Source organism: Polypterus senegalus, chromosome 2 (genome assembly GCF_016835505.1).
Source record: "Polypterus senegalus isolate Bchr_013 chromosome 2, ASM1683550v1, whole genome shotgun sequence".
In the NCBI taxonomy this organism is placed as follows: Eukaryota; Metazoa; Chordata; class Cladistia; order Polypteriformes; family Polypteridae; genus Polypterus; species Polypterus senegalus.
Window position 1 is genome coordinate 281,471,439 of NC_053155.1, and position 18,408 is coordinate 281,489,846.

The 18,408-nt window shown below is 36.4% G+C and overlaps 1 protein-coding gene across 9 annotated transcripts in view; it reads right to left on the minus strand.

Moving 5' to 3' along the window:
• The window catches only part of LOC120523933 (arf-GAP with Rho-GAP domain, ANK repeat and PH domain-containing protein 1), a 391,846-nt gene that overhangs the window by 124,024 nt on the left and 249,414 nt on the right, over positions 1–18,408 (minus strand). For all 9 annotated transcript variants that reach the window (XM_039745649.1, XM_039745646.1, XM_039745647.1 and 6 more), the window contains one exon: positions 12,537–12,606. In XM_039745649.1, the coding sequence (XP_039601583.1) occupies positions 12,537–12,606 (70 nt within the window). The remainder of the gene's footprint in view (positions 1–12,536; positions 12,607–18,408) is intronic.

The following is an 18,408-nucleotide window of genomic DNA, read 5'->3' on the forward strand; positions in this document are numbered from 1 at the left end:
ACTAAGAGGTGGTTTATTCAGCTAATACTACTTTTTTATTTTTTATAAATCTGTAAACCTTCCAAAATGTGTACAGTTTACGTTAGGTTCACATGTGCACATCTAATAAGAAATACCTTAACTCTTTCAGGGCAGATTTTGACTTCTGTCAAAAGAAGGGTTTGATGGTGGTAATCAACTGTAAATGGTGACCAAACTAGCAGTTATGATTTAGTTGGACTTTCTTTGCTAGAAGGAAAGTTAGCTTAATTGGTTTGACTGAGATTCCCTGCGTTCACGTGAGTAGCAAGGAGCAAACAACAGCAAAAATGGTCATTGACATCTGGCAAGAGATTGAAACGAATGTGAAAAGCAAAATATTCCATGGACAATGTTATGAATATTATCAATGAATTGGACTCTGACTTGTTGGACTCTGATTTTGATGCAAATGATTGAAAATGAATGTGATTTACCAGCATGAACTGATCAGTCGCCAGTTGAACCTGGTGCTGTACAGGTTTGTGCAGCTGATCCCCCTATGGCAGCGTTTGACTGGGAGGACCGCCACTTAGAATGACAAGAGGTACAAACCAGAGTGTGATGTACTACGACCGCAACAGCCACTGCCACCCCGCCCCCCCATGTGAAGATAGCCTGCCGCCAATTCCTAGCGAACTGGTGGTCACTGCACGCACCAACAGATGTTTTTATGTGCATTACAGAAAACTGTGTTTTTTGAAAAAAAAAAATCAGCCCTCAAGGAGTTTAAGGTTGAAGTTATTCTTCACATTCATAGTATATATTAATTTCACACTTAAAATTGTTCCTCTGTGGTGGCTGTGAAGTGCAAAGAGGCTGCACGATTATAACAGAATATACACACTGTCTACTGCATGTGGAATTGGGCAATAACACTTCAAGAAAGAGGTGACGTAAACCTAAGAGAAGGTAAGGGTGGGTTTAAAATTCAAAAAGGATGTGAGCATTAAAAAAGGGGGACAGAGCAGATTTTAATAAGTATAGTTGAGCAGCCTTTAGAAGAGAGTGTAGCGTTTTTCAAAAAACGTTGGGAATAAAGTTTCATGCCAGAAATGACATCACACATACAAAACTAAATAGCGAATGGAGCCTTGGCACACTTACAAATGGCTTTTTGTTGTATTAGCTTATGTTAATACTTTCATTGCATTATGTTGAACAAAATATATACAGCATGTTTTCTGATGAAATGCCATCTTGAAGACAAAACAATTTAACAAATAAATAACTTCAGTTTCTTTTTTTATTACTGTGTTTTTATGTATGTACATGCTCATGTTTTCTCTGATTTTACAATACTTTAAAAGAAACATTAGTAAATACATTTTCATTGAAATGTATATTTTCTTCAAACGAAACCTTTGCTGCTTCAAAGTAGATCTATTTGTTAAGTTTAAATGCTTTTTCATTCAGCTATGGACCCGTGTATCCATTAGTCCCATTGTAAGCTGCAACAATACATTTTTAAAATATATAACAACAGCATTTTATGTGACAAATTAATATATACCATGACTGTGAAGAAAAACTTTGACTTGAAAAATACCAAACTTACCCTTTAATACATACAGTGCATCCGGAAAGTATTCACAGCGCATCACTTTTCCCACATTTTGTTATGTTACAGCCTTATTCGAAAATGGATTAAATAAATTTTTTTCCTCAGAATTCTACACACAACACCCCATAATGACAATGTGAAAAAAGTTTACTTGAGGTTTTTGCAAATTTATTAAAAATAAAAAAATTGAGTGCAGGACTGCCCATCTGGAGTTATCACCCTCTTGCTGCAAGCAAAAGCCACAGCCAAAGAGGAAATTGATCTTAGCTGTCATCCAAATGAAGGCCAATGTTTCAAGTGCTTCAAAAATATAAAATAAGGTTTCTGAAAATAAAGTTGCAATTGTAGTTGGTTTGATCAGTTTTCTTGGCTGGAATTTTATGTGACTAAAAATGTAGTTTGTTTTGCATGTTGGCACTTTTTACAAAGCAGACATAAATGTCATATAAAGCCCATATTTTCTACAATTAGGGTTGTGTGGTATACTGGTACTGGAAAAGAACACAAAATTCAAAATTTTAAAATGGTACAATACCAGAATTTAGGGATTTTCAGTACCAGAAGTAAACACAGCTCTCCTCTCAATGCTCCCCAACCATAACACATTTTGTAGACTTCACACCATCTGAACTTCAAGGGGACTCTCTCTTTATTGCTTTGACGCAGTCTGGACTACACAGGGAATCCCTCCTTTACCTTATTACTTCAACATGATCGTGACCTTATGGTGCAATTCCACTGCCCTTATTGCTCTGGCATGATCAGGAATTCATGGCTATCAAGATGGGTAGTGGTGCACAGTATGGTATGTAGTGAGGTACGATGCCGTGGTGCACCAGAGAGGCTGGAATAAGACGGGTAGGGGATGGAGTTATCTGTTGTTTTGCTTTGGAACTATTTTGGTACTGGTGCTAAGGTCTAAAACCTGGAATCAATATCAAATTCAAAATTTTAATACTGATCCAACACTAATCAGATAACATAACTGGCATAAAGCCACAGCATATTTTAGGGTACAAGTGGAAAACACAAAGATGCAATGGAGGTTGGTAATGAAAGTACATTACAGTTCAACAGAGTTTAAAAATATGCAAAATGCTATATAAGGGCAGAAAACAAGGACTATATGAAAGCACTAGTAGGGTATTTACACTACACTGCATGTTCAATAAAGCAAACAAAGTAATTAAAAACTCTTCTGACAGAGGAAAATTTATTGAATTACTCCATGTCATTGGCATACTTGGAAAAAATAGTTGCCAAAAAGATCAGGAACATTCCTTCAGACATGAAATATACATGCCAATGCATACAAAATGACATTGTCATATGGTGAGGACATGTATAAGTGCAGAAATAAAAAGAAGCTTTTCACTTTGCAATTATGGTAAAAAAAAAGTATAAGACACAAATAAGAAGGAGCAAATTTCTATTGTACAACTTGAAGAGGAGTTTTTACACTTCCCAGCTCAATGTTTATACAAAGACTCTGCTGGAAAAACTATCTAAAGTGAGTGTCATGTAACTGATATAAATGCATATGTTGGTCAGTGCTATTGCAGCGCTCCAGTAATGTCAAAATGTAATAACAGTGTACAGAAAAGCTCTGTAAAGACTTCCCATATGTACTGAATGCACACTACCATGTACACAGGCTTGACTGTATGAGTAATGTATAGCCTTTCTGTACTTGTTTATCCGTGACATTTTTCTCAAAAAAAAAACAGAAAGACCTGAACCATCAGAGCAGCCAGTACAGAGAATTCAGGGCAGAAATATATTCTGCACCTGACTTTGATGATCTTTTCGTAGTTTCTACACACACCCATCCTGGAGCTTTCAGCTGTGAATAATCTGGCTCGTTCAATGACCTCAACAAATTCAGAAACATATTCTGAGGATTCATTGAATGAAATAATAGAAAACAGAAGAAAGTCTGTGCAGAAAGTCTTGAATTACTGTACATAACCTACAATATGAAAAAGGCAAGCACAACATTCTCACCGCTGACAGAATTTTGTTATTGAGGCTCTTGACAAAACATTCTTCCACTCATTGACAGGCCTATCAATAAAACGATGGCTGTTTTTTCACAGAAGCAGGTGATGTGCTGACAGGAATCTCATCATTAAGCCCAAAACATAAATCTTTCTTAGACAAACAGTACCTCCTACCCATTTCCCAATCTTATAAGGTCATTGTAGACAACTTGTTTGAAGAACTACATCAAGTTCGTTATGAAATGGAAAGAAAGGAACAACAAGGAAACAAAGTGAAAACTACACAGCAGTTTTTAAATTGCTGATGAAACCACATAAAGAAAAAAAAAGTACCAATGATCCTTGCAAATGCAACCTGGTACTGTTGGCCATTAACAGTCAAAGATACCTGAATTAATGATACAGAAACAATGGCAAACTGTCTTAATACAGAACTGTAAATGGTGAGTACAATAAAATACAAAGTAGTTTGTAATGTCACATACAAATATAAGCATCTGGACAAAGGAGTGGACTGAGTGAAAATGGTAGCAGTATCAGTGGAAGTAGTGGAAGTTCAAAGCTTTCCCGATCAAATTACTTTTCAGCTTCCCTTTAAATAAGAATTCAGTGCACAAATGTCCTTACTGTAGGGAGCTTGTTGCAAAGTCAGAGTGCAATTAAGCTGAAGACTCTGCCACCCACAAATCACAGGTTAGTTTGGGGCACAATGATACTGCCAGTATCAATGAACTAGAATGAGCAGCACAAGCGTAGTAATCTAAGAGGTCACAGACATAGTCTGGGGCAAAACCATTTAAAATAAGTGAAAACTAGTTTGTTTTTTAAGCTGTTCTTTTATTACAATTAATGATTCTACTTTGTTGCATTTTTATTTTAAAGAGTTATGATGCACCCAGAATATAATTTCTTCTAGGAAAACCATGAGCTGGGAGATCTCAGATGAATATGCGGACATTACAAACGTTAAAGTGATAACCCTTACTATGAATTATATGGCTAAGAAGAAGCATGTAGATACAGAAAAGCAGAGGGCCAAGGGCAGAGCTTTGATTGTGCTCAGCTGGACTTGCTGTTGCCAAGATTCATGTCTGTTAGCTTTGGAAGGCAGGATGCACTGCATACTACACAGTTGAACTTATTATCAATAGCATTCAGTCTGATCTGTTCACAGTTGGCTACTATAAGTAAGTTGTTACTTAAGACTATGTCACATTGCATGACTTTTCCAGTAATATTCAATCTTACCATTTTTACCATTCTTTTACATAATTTTAGCCAGTTGGAGGCAGTCGGTGGCACACTTCTGTTAATCTGATCGCCTAATATGACATACCTAAACACTGAAACCATCTAATCTGCGACTAGCTAGGATAAAATCAAACAGGTTTGATTTTCTCTTTGGCAGTAGGGGCGCAGGCTCTTTGCATACAAGAGTTGAGAACCAATGCATACAATACATAGAGTACAATGCATAGAACGTAGCGATGAGGAGGCTATATGCACCATAGATATTAAAGCATCGGTACAGTGCCAGTTCCATCAGGCAGCAAAGGGACTGTGGACCTCACAAACCGAAGAGAAGCTTGTCTATTTGATGTCTTGTATTTTACACATCATAACAAAATGGGAAAAATAAAGGGCAGAGATTGCAGCTGATCCCACTGCACTTTGTAAAAGTGCCAGCTTGGTCAGGCAGCACAATATTGGTTGTCAGAAAAAAGGGCAAGCACGACTGTGCTGGAAGATTGGCCAGTAAATGTGACATGGGCTGTGATTTTCAGTCATGTAATCTGATATGGTGCGGCGATCAGATTGTCGGCTGCAGTCAGCAAATCTGGTATATTTTATCATCTGGCAATTTTTATCATTGGGTTTACAGAAACAAATTTTGGGTTGGGCTTCAGCATCTTAATAAGATAGAGGTTAGGACCTTGGCTATTTGAAAACCTTGGTATCCTTAGGATCATTGCCTTTTTGAATGGTCAAATTCTGGCCAATCTTTAACTGTTTGGACAAATGACTACATTTTTTTAAAGTTGATTAATTCTAGACAAGAAGATAAGTCATTCAGGGCATATGACTACAAAAAGCCAAAATGATGATATGCTATGTTTGGTTTTGGTGAAATATGGTATTGTCTAAGAGGACTTAAGTTTTGAAGTTTGATTAGATACAACTGTGCAAAACAAAATATTGCTACCATATTATTTTTTGTAGATGAGAAACTTTCTCCTGGCTTATGTTATTTTTCTGACAGAGTCATGGAATTACCACCAGTCCACTGCAGGGCATGCTTATGCACACACCTACACTTACTCATACATGGCCAATTTAAAGTCATCAATGAACCCAAAAACGTATAATTGGGGGATGCTTGTGTAAAGGGAAGACCCCAGAGGAATATCTAGATGAACACAAGGAGAAAGTGCTAACTCTGTATAGATCGCGATCAGCCTGAAACTCGAATACAGGACTTTGGAGCTGCAGGGCTGCAGTAAAAACCTATGTGCCATAGTGCGACACCAGAGCTATTTGAAGTAAACAGTAGCAACAAACAGAATATAATAGAAAGCCATAGGTTGAATACATATTAAAACAGATTTAACCTTATTATACAAATGAAAACTAAAAAAAAACCATAAAAATGCTTGGAACTGTTCAAAAATATTAAAATACCACAATTGTTATTTTTTTTTTGGTGTTCACATACAATCTGCTTGCTATTATTCCTTTACAGGTGTCTAACTGAGTTAAACCAAGTAATCAAGAGTTAAACTTACACTGAAGTGGAGCACCTTTATCATTGGAATACATTTTTTATATATTACCACTGGGTCAGGTTTCTTCAACAAAACATTTTGTTATCTGAATCGCAATATTCTGTCTAAGAGAAGGAGACTATGTTCACAGGAAGCACAAAATATATATTTCTGTAACCTTCCCTAGTGAAAACTTTGTTGCCCAAGCCTCCTGTGAAGGCAAGGATGTACTGTATATACAACCCTGACCACCTTCATTATGGGTAAAATAAGCGCCAGTTTTCAATATTACCCAAGAAAGGAGAGCACTTCTTGCTGGAGACCTGCCATTTGTTGCATGTTGCTCTCTGCATTGTGGTAAACCTCACTCTACAATGTGACTTACAACACCAAGTGCACAAGCTCTCAAAAAGCTCTATAATTCATCATAATACCTGTAATTTCCATAGCACATCTTACACACAAACGATGAAGCATAAAATGTTCTACAAGCATTCAAGATTTAATTTAATCAACACAACATTGACACTCAAACGTGATATAAAAGAAATACTCTTAAAAATAAATAAGAAATGCATTTTCAACACATCACTAAAGGTATTTACTGAAGGTGTTTGGCATATAAAGTGGTACTGCAGTGTACTGAAAAGAACAAAAAAAAGTTCAAGTTAGTGGTTTAGTCTTAAAATTAGAGACCATGCTTGCCTCTCATTCAGTAGGTGGGTGTCACTGATATTACACTTTCCAAACGATGGCCTTTAAAGTGCCTAAACATTTGGCTGAAACAGAGTTTTATGGAAAATATTAGTAGCCATCAAGACAGATTTTTCCAGAGATGTTTTTTTACAAAGATAACAGTTGGTCCATATGCAAAGTAAACAGAATTCTGTTCTTATTCCGCAAAGCACATGTTGAAGTTAAACTGGTCCACAATAAGGGACAAAATGAAAAACTATAATCCTATTTCCACTCAGAAAATTGTTCTACAACAATGAGAAATATATATTATCTCTAAATGTTTTTATGCTTTTCATTACAAAAAAGCAATTATTTTGTTAAATAAAAAAGTGATTTAATTTTACATATCCACCGTCTTTTACCTTTTCAAATGACTTATAGGTTTGGGTAATTTCATGTCAAATCATCCTACTTTTGGACCTCATCGTCACAGATTTTGATGAAACTTGGCATGCTGATTTGGTCATACAAGTAACCCATTAAACTGAAATTGCATGTGTCTTGGATCAGTATTAAGGGGGATTTAAGTTAACAAAGTTTAAACTTATGGGGGGGGGGTGAGGTTATGACTATGACTGGCTATATCTCCCTAAATACAAGTTGCACAGAAAGGGTTCTCATTATCTACATAGACGCTTGTGACAAAGTATTTAAAGAACTTTTTTTCTTTTAAATCCAAATTGTCATTCAGAAATCACACTAGTAAATCAGTTGTTTCCTCTTTAAAGATTAATTGGTGTCTTTGATTAAAATTCCTGTATTTCAGTATTTACTGTATTCTCTTTGCTGAGGATGGCTAATTTTTTTAATGTTTGAAGAATTTATGAAAGATAATATATAAACAGCAATATATACTCGTAATATTTCTTACTAAATAGTGTTTATTCTCTAGTTTGCTAAGAAACCTAATGACAACGTTAATTACATTCAAACTGCCTTTCCTCTGTACAGTACACAATCATTTTCACATTTATTTGCTTCATGTTATAGAAAAAGTGATGCATGAATCCATTAGCATCAGCTGTATGACCATAACACACATAGCAATGCAGGCCAAAATATACAGAGCTACATCACTGTCGGCCATAAGAGAGCTGATGATAAATATAAACCCAGAGTAATGATTTGTGAATGTTCATATGTTCAGGCCTATCCCTAAATAAGACAGAGTTGGCGATACTGCTATCTCTTGTTGATCCACTCCCTCACATTCTTCAGTCATTCTGACAGCTGTAAACTGTCATCTTCCTTCTGCATGAGCAAGAGAATCTGAGGAGGAAGCATTGTTTTAAGGTCTGTTTTATAGTTCCATTTGTTCACTGGAGTCACTTATATATATGCCATCTTCCCCAAACAATATATATATACAATAAATATAAATATAATATATATATATATATATATATATATATATATATATATATATATATATATATACGAGGGGGTACCCAAAAATAACGAAAATCTGTACCAGGCACACAATCTTGACTTAGTTATGAATTTCACTGCTAGGTGTAGCATACTTACAGTATTCTGTGGCAGTCTGCCAAGTGGCGTTGGTCTATATTGTTTATATGGCATTCTGTGTTGGTTTTTCTTGGTGCTTATTAAATGTGTTCTGCTTTTTTTGTGATAAATTTTCTTTCCTGTTAGGGAAAACAGCTGCTGAAACTGTAAAGATACTTGAAACTGCTTTTAAAGAGGACGCTATAAGTAAAACACAGGTCTGCGAATGGTTTTCACGTTTCAAACGGGGGGGCGGACAGGGGGGTGGATGTTAATGTCACTTTGTCTTGGTCCTTGCGACTTTTTCTTGTTCCCGCATATGAAAAAAGAATTCAAAGGAAAGCGTTTTTGTACCATGGAAGAAGTCAAAGAAAAATCGCTGCAGGCATTGGACAATGTTCCTCTTCAGCAATTCCAAAAATGTTTCCACCAGTGGGAAAACTATTGGGAGAAGTGCATTCTTTCACATGGAGAGTACTTTGAAGGAGACTAAAGTTTCAGTAAGTAAAAATTACTAAAATATTTTATTTTTGGGTACCCCCTTGTATATATACACATACAAACTCACACACACACACACACACACACACACACACAAACAGATCCACCTAAAGATTAGACTATATAATGTTCCAAGGGATCCCAAAGACCCTGCAGCTACATCCAGGAAACTAAAGGCCACAGGCAATGTGATAAATTTTCCAATTCATGATTCAAAAGTTAGAAAAATAAAATCAAGGGTAGACTAGAGAAAGCCCCCTCCCTCCAAAAATAACATGACAGCATATGTTAGGTTTGCAAAGCTGCACCTGAACAAACCACCAGATAACTGGAACAATGTGATCTGGACACATAAAACCAAAGTGGAGTTAATTCCATATCAAATAAAACAACCTATTAGTGCAAGAACCTTATAATAAATCAAATGCATAATAAACTGTTGAGAAAAATGACCATAAACACAACTGCACAATTAATAAATGAATGGATGCAAAAGAAAATATTCAAAATTTTGGAATCTCTAAGTCAATGTCCTGACCTCAGTCAAGACCCCGAGATGTTATTGATGGACCAAAACGAGTGCCATGCTTATACAAATACTCCTAAACATCAAGGAACTGAAGAAGTGTAATAAGCAAGAGTGGGAGAATTTCTTCTAATGTGAATTAAGAGAATGAGAAACATTCAGGGGAATGGATTGCTTTAGGTTATTGCTCCTAAAGGTACTGTATATTGGCTTCTTCACACCTAAACTATTGTAACCAGCTTTAATCTTTTAAAGCAAAATGAACATTCAAAGAATGTTTTCTCTTTTGAAATCAATATTGGAGAATATTTAAGGGAAAACCACAAATGTTTATGTGAAAATCAAATCAAAGGGGAAAAGCAAACTTGAGATTAGTTAGTAGGCAAAAAAAAATCAAAATCAAAACCTTGCTGATGAGTTTTTGCTTTCAGACACAAAGTACAGACATTTTCTGAATATGCAGTTCACGCTTTTAAAAATGTTTCCTGTGGTCACCAGACATTACATTCCACTGACAAGTGACATCATAATGATTTGTTCTAAAAGGGAAGGGCATGATAACAAAAAAAAACAATAGTTAAAGAAATGATTAATAAAATAAAATTTATATTTTTTAACTAAATCATACAGACATCTGAATCCTGGCACACACATTTTGTGGTAATTCTTTGAAATTAATTCAGTTTTTATTTTTTTCGTCTGGCGCCTCCTGACTCACTCACTAATATGAGAAAATCCCCACACATGATACACAGGTAGACTAATCGTTACAACTAGATATGCAAGACATTAAGGTTTTTGGGGATCCCGTTCTATGTTTGGCCCTCTATACCCGACAAACCCTAATTTCTAGGCCATTTGTGGATTATATTTTCTGTAGGTAATTACACCCTTATGATAAGGAGTAAATCAATAGCTGTTGTGGTGATCAGAAGAACTTGAAATTATGTATGCCACATTAACCAGCCCCAGGAGTTTACCCCCTAGTGGGATACAAGAGGTGAAAGTTAGTCTTTTTCATAAAACTTTGAAAACATGGGGAATCAGTAATATAAGCATGTGGAGTGTTGTTTTTGCTATTGAGTGGTTGCTGATCATGAATGTGATAATATTTTCGATATCTGATTCTTTATTGGTGGTCCTAGCCCTCTAAGTGATACTCCCAGAACTTAAACATGACAATGTTCAAACATAAGCATGTGGGGTATCGTTTCAGACTATTTCAAGGTCAGTGATTATGAATGTGATGTTATTTTTGATCCTTGACTAGGGATTTAGCCCTCTATGGACCTCTAACAAAGGATGGAAAATGACAAATTTCTATTACAGTCAAGAAAATGTAGAGTTTAAATTTTTAAATTGAAGTACACATTTTAATATTTGAAATACTGTATTTGTTTTTTATATACGTCTTCCTAATGAAGTAAATCATCACATTTCTTATGAACACCCCAAATTAGGAAGGGTAAGGAAAGCAAATGCTTACAATATAAAGAAAACCTGACATGATGTAAAAGAAGAGCATTAATGGATTCCTCATCTGCATTCAAAATCATGACCACATTTATAAGGTATAACAAACAATAGTGACAACTGACAAGTCCACAAATCCCAGGATGATTTTGTGCCACCAAAGCCATTCTCAATCAAACTCAAGAAAATACTGGGCACAACCTACAAAATAAAAAAAAAAATCTGCTCCATATGGGATCTTCATAATTTACTTCAACATCAGTCAATTTTAATATTTCAAGAAACTATCAGGTTTTATAACAGAGGAGTTCAAAGAAAATGGACAGAAATATGGTGGAAAACATGAAATACATTTTATATGCTTGTATGTTGCTTTCTTTAAGATGACCAGTACACCAGTACAAGTCACCAATTTATGACAACCCCAAATCACACTTGTAACGTGCACTCATGCAAATTCACAGAGTAAACACTCTACCAACCAATCTGCCATCATGAAAATAAGGCATAAACACCAAAGCTAACCTTATTTAAAGTAAAATATACAAAAGTAAAGCTGATCTGGATTTCTGTACTATATAAAATTACTGAATTTCAGATTTTCCGATATCATGTTATTAAATTATCAGCCGCCACTATGTATGCTTCTTAAGAAAAAGTGTAAACAAAAAGATTAGGCATCATTTTAACATTTTGACATTACAGTACAGAAAGAAGACATTGAACTTTATTTCCCTTATATAGCAGCTTTCTTTGGACAAATCACAAAGGTGAACTTAAAACGTTTAACACATTCTGTATCCGGCTATTTCCATTCATTAAAGGACTGATTACCTGACTGCATAGAAGTATCTTTTTGCCAAAAAAATAAGATAAATTAAAATAATATAAATAGCACTGCTTCTACAAAAAATGGCCAACTGAAAACAATATTGAGCATTTGCATGCATTTAAGTAAGCATTTTGAGTGGATAAGAACAGGAAACTATGATTGATAAACAAATTGCTTATATCAGGAGATACGTTTAAAGTAAGTAAACAATCTATTGCAAAAACACTTTGCTTTGGCAACAAAGAAGCATAAATAAGGGTTGCCATGTTATTCTTGTTTAAGCTGCTTAACTTTTACAAAATCCTTATCATATTAATATTCTGAAACCTACTTAATCCAATGCTGGAAGGGGCACATGTCAGGAACCAGAATTAAATGGAGTTATGCTTAATCAAAAAGGCCATTATCACAAGTCCACATTTGATTTAGTTTTCAGTCTCCAGTTAACTAGACAAATGTGCCATTTGGGATGTGCAGAAAAATTCTAGAAAAACCCAATCAGAGTCCACAAAGACAACAGCAAGATTTGAAAGTACATTTAAGTAATACACTTCATACTATTTGTTTAAGCTGCATAGGTAAGGTATAAGATTTTTGAAAGGGAAAAATAACTAACCTTATCATTGTCAAAATATTTCAAATAATCAGCCTCCAGTTTTACCCATCGCTTCTGGTATATATAAGAGCTGCAGAAAAAAGCACAAAAGATAAAATATTAATCCATCAATTTTATCTTAACAAACTTTTCATATTGCTGTCAGCAAATCAACATTATCATTTTGCAGAAGCAACACAGTTGTATGCTCTCAAACTAAACAAATTTAGAGCTTCCAATGAAATAATATTCATAACTTCAGGACATTTAAAAGTGACTCAAAGGAAACCCAAACAAGCATAGGGGAAAACATGCAGAATCTTTAGAGACATGGAGAAAACTGGCAAGTAACTCCAGCTTCCTGGAGCTAAATGCAGGGCCACACTGCTACTCCATTTAACTAAATATTTAATTACTTAATTTCCAAAATGACCTGCCAAACTTTAGTTTTATATTAACTTTCCTAGCTGGTATTAAGACATTAAGACATGTGTCACATTACATACAAATGAAAATGCTGCACAGCAAAGCAGAACTGTTCTATAGAACGCTTTAGTATTCTGGAGATTTTGTTCTTGGGTATCCGAGATCTACTGAGTTGTACCCTGGAGGTAACGCACTCTGCCTGAGTCACTTTTTATTTTTTAGTTTGTCTAGTGATGGGTCCCAACAGCATTCTACAGCAGAAATCCAAGGCACCACTAGGTCAAATGAAATAATCCCCCTGATGGTGAGATCTACCCCTGAATCTTCTAGTGAGCTATGCCGGATATAGGTCCCATGACAAGCATCTGGGAGATAACCTCACTAGCAGCCCTAACCACATCAACAGGTACATCATCAGAAGATCTGGTTTTCTAGACTGTAAAGCTCCATTCTCTTATCATAAACAGCACTAGTGATAAAGTGAAACAACCACGTTTTGTTGTGCAAAAGGTTTTGTGAAACTGAAATTTTGCAAATGATTATTTTAATCACGATACAAAGTTCAATGAAGAGTTTTTTGCATTTCATTTTTTTGAGTGGACAGCAAGGAACACAGCAAGGAACACTGCAAGGCGGACGGGCGGGATAGATAGTGTGACAGATAGGGGGCGCTACCGCTCCCTTGAACCCTCGGAAAATACATCAGAGACCAGATAAAAGTCCAAATTTTGACTTTATTAATAATCAACAGGGCACAAAGCACCCTCCTCTCCACAATACTCATAAACACAATAATAATTGTCAATAATCAATCCTCCACTCTCCCAGACATGTTGCCACCCTTCCACCCAGCTCAGCTCAACTCTGGAATCTCTCACAGTCCTTTATATAGTCCGTGACCCGGAAGTACTCCTGAACCCCTGTCCATGTGACTTCTTAGCACTTCCAGGTCAGAACCAAAAGTCTTCTTTTCATCCCGGAAGTACGTCGGTCTTTTTGTTCATGTGACTATGATGCACTTCCGGGTTGTATTCGAAAGTCTCGCTGCTCCTCCCTGCAGTGCTTTCTAGGGGCCCCTGTGGTATCCAGCAGGGCTGTGGATGAAAACTCCAATGTCCATAATTCCCTGCTGGCATTCGGGGCACATCCATGCTGCAGGGAGGGCTCCACCTGGCGGCCTGGGGGTATTGGCCAAGATGAATGGACAGCCATATCCCACAATAGATAGATAGATAGATAGATAGATAGATAGATAGATAGATAGATAGATAGATAGATAGATAGAACAAACTTTATTTGTTACCGGAGTAAATTTTGCTTTTTGCAGAAGCTTTTTGAATAAACACATATATACATACATAAATGAACAAACAAACACGCTTTCGTCTGAACATGATAGAATGACTATAAAGCAAGAAAATTAAAAAGAATGAAAAGTTCTGACTTTAGTGTCACAATCACTGTGAGGCATTAGGTAGACATATTGCTGCAGGTATCAAGGAGACCCAGTAGCATTTCTTGACACACTTAAGAATAATTAATTGGCTAAAAGTCCTCAGTGCTGGTGTGTCAGAGGGAGATTGTGCATCATTTTTCAAAATCGCACTCAGTTTTGTTTTAATTCTCTAGTTCACTACTACCTCCTGAGAGTCCGGAGTGCATCTTATAATTGAGCTTCTCCTTTTAATTTGCCTGTTGATTCAGTGGGACCTCTCTTGAAGTGACGTTACCAGCTTAGCACACCACAATGTAGAAAATGGCACTGGCCATCACAGAATGATAGAAGATGTGAAGGATGTCACCTCCCACATTAACCAGTTCAACCTTTTGTGCTGACACTAGCTGCTCAGCATTTCCACTTATGCACTGGGTAGAAGGTTCTGTAGCAGGTTGCTTTGTGATAGTGCTAAATGCACTGCCACCCCTTTGTTGCCTCGCCTCATCTGTCTCAGCATTATGTAAAACTGACAAGTATCAGCCGATTGTAACAACTGCTCAACTAAACATTAATATAGGGATACAGGCAATACAGTGGCAGAGGATATCCCAAGCTAACACTTCATCAATAATATCAATAATTGGTAGTTATAAGAATGGGATAAAGGGATAAGGACAGGGATATTGGAATAAAATGTATGTATGTAACAGGAACTAAACTCCTTTCTATTTGTGTCAGCAACCAATGTAGGTACCTAATTTTCGCAGCTGATAATGTACCTGAAATCTCATTCTTTCGGTAACTAATTAAAGTGTATGACTGCAGAGAAGTATGGGATAATATATTGACTGGTACAATGTCATGATCACCTCTAACCTTACATAGGAACAAGACGTTCAAAATACCCAAATTCTAAACTGGATGTTCATTTGAAGGACCTGTAAGTTAACATCATGAAATTTAGAAAAAACTAGATAAGCACTTTTCTAAATTGTAATCTCAAAGATTCAAGGTAGTGATAAGTATGCAATTAACCCTGTTGCTGGAAAATACTGTTACTGGTCAGGTTGGGGAGCATGCACCGGTACAGCTCTTTGCTGCACCCACCACATGATTAAATATCTTTGAACCTGATTGGCAACCACCCCCAGGCAGACATGTGGTCCAGCCCCAAAACAATTGGAATTGTTCCACATGGCCATAGTGCTGCAATTGACGCTCCCTCACAATGCAGGTAATGTGTCTCATTCAGGATTCTGTGAGCAACCGCTCATTCGACACAAAGTCAAACCAGCGGTACCCAAAGATATTCTGAAGAGACACAGGACCAAAGGTGTCCAGTGTCCATGTCAGGTCACTGGATAATGCCCATATCTCACAATCATATAGCAAAACAGGGAGCACCAGGTCTCTAAAAGCTATGACCTTCTTTCTTTTGCAGAGATATGAAGAGCACCACACACCCCTTTCCAGCAACCTGATGACGTCCCATGCTCTCCCAATTCCTCTACTGAAGAGTCATGAATGTCACTGCCAAGGGAAGTAAACCTCTCAACGAGGTCAACTTTTTCTCCACAGACAGGCACACCACTAATGGCTGTGCCCAAGATGTCATTAAAGGGCTCGATCTTTTTTTTTATTCAGGATAGTTGCAAATAAAATAATAATAAAAGCAAATACTATTACCAAAAGAAAAATACCAGCGGGCTTAGATCCACATTCACATGCAGTACCTCCAACAAGATGCTATATGGCATGCAATCACATATCTCACACATTAACAACATAACCAGGCTTAAGCTGTACACTTTTTTTTTTTTTTGGATTTGAGGTTCAACTACTGGGTCTGTTCCACAATCCCAGGCCAGCGAGCTCTGTGTGCATGAGAGTTGACAAACAATGAGTGATCCCCTGGAAGTACAACGCAAATAATGTAGCAAGGAAGAATAAGTAATACAGGTGTTCAAGACCTGACAAACAGATGAGAGGCTGATCTGGCTAAACTCACCGTACCTGTAAAACCTAATCAAGGACACTGGCTCCGTCAGGCAGCACGGTCAGAAAAAGGGTGAGCTTGCAATGCTTCGGAAATGTGAAACTGTGCTGAAAAGTCATGACAGAGTCACGTAGTTTGTCATGTCCTGCGATTTCAAGTCCTGTAAATTGAAATACTCATGTAATAAGTTCAGGAATTGCATTTATCAAGTTTGACATCCCCTCTAACTAGAAGTCCTGCAATGCAACATCAGATTTACATTCAGGATTGAAATACTTTCACTAACAAGCCTTCAATTCAGGCACTGCTTCAGCTACTTGGATTTGCTGTACCTTACATCAAAACTTCTTTCTGTTAAAATTGCATTGAAGGCTGACTTTCTTTAATTTGGAAACTTCCCTAATTACTCATGACCGTGACATTCACTCATCACGTTCTGGCCATGAAGAGAATGTGAAGTTCATTCAGATTTAAGGACTTCAACCTTTTTTGAGATACTGTACTGATGGGATTTGACAGCTTCCCAATCAATGGTGTTTGCTTGGCATTCAAAGGATAGTCTCACTTTCAGGACAGGTTTTTAAGGTAAACCATCATAAAAGTTTATTTTTGTACCGTTCTTTGTCTGCCTCCCTCCTCTTAAAGTAACTTGCTAAGAGTAACTTTCCCAGGACATCAAGCCTACCAACAAATTAACCCAACAGAGCCCTAAAGCCCCACAAGCAAAAAAAGGACATCAAAATGAAAAGATCACATTTTATTTCCCTTCTAGTGGTTGCATATACTTTCCTTTAAGTAAATATAAAGAGCTCATTTATTTTAAATTCATGTTACTGAAAACGTAATGCTAAGGCCATTATTCATTAAAAATATTGAGGTTTGTTTAAACAAACTCAAAAGCACACTATTTTTTTATGAACCTTTCTTTAGCTACTAGGCCACACTGCCTAATTATGTTTTAAGAAACACATTACAATTATACTTATCTGTAGGATGGTGGAGCAGGTGATATTTTCCTTGAGAATAATTCAAAAAGAACAGTGGACATTATGTTTCCACTTGTAAGTTTTCTCACTATTGTAAATGCTTTAGAAGTGAGTTAAAATTGTACTATTTTAAGGATTTTGCAGCTTTTTTTATTTGACACTGATATACAGGGAATGGATGTCTGCTTATTGAATGCCATTTTTTGTTGAGACTTCTGACGCTCCTGACTGACAGCAGGCTGCTAAGGAGGGACCACAATGAATACAAATTCTGGTTCACATAATGATTATTTAATTCTCAGCCAGAACTTAACTTCTATATTCCTATAAATCTTTTTGTCTGGACAAAAATGCATAATGAAATGGTGTCACTTGTGTTATTGCATAATCGATTAATCGATTTGTACAGAAGTAACTTTACTATACCCTTCAGTATTTTGTAAAGACTAAGATAGAATTAATAGGTGTAGTGGTGATTATTGCAGGTGACCACAACAGAATACAATTCTTAGTGTTTTGGAAGAGAGCAGATGCAAGGAATAAAAGTTAAGTTTAACTTTGGTAGGTAAACTTCTAAACCGCTGAGGCAATGTCTAAAAGGGATAAAATGGGATTTTTAAGTGTGGACAAAGTCAAGAAGTAGTGGATCAGGTTCAAAAATGTTTTACACATAATGCAGGACAGGTACATCCCAAAAATTGGAATAAGAAGCTGCAAAAGAAAAAGCAGTTGTATAAGGCATTTGAGACTAACATATCAAGTGCCAATTGCAGGTTGTATGACAGCATGAGGGCAACCATTAAGAAGGATATCATGGAAACTAAAATGCATTTGGAGAGGAATATAAAATAAGGTGAAAGAGGACTGAAAGAGATATTTTCAGTATTTTAGTAGAAAAAGAAACAGTCAAGGAGTAGGTGAAGTGTATCTGGAATCATGAAAGGGAATTAAAAAAATATAGACAGTGAAACAGCAGATGTTCTAGACTTACATTTTTCTGAAGTCTTCACATGTGAGGAAGTACATATCCTCTCAGTATTAATAGGG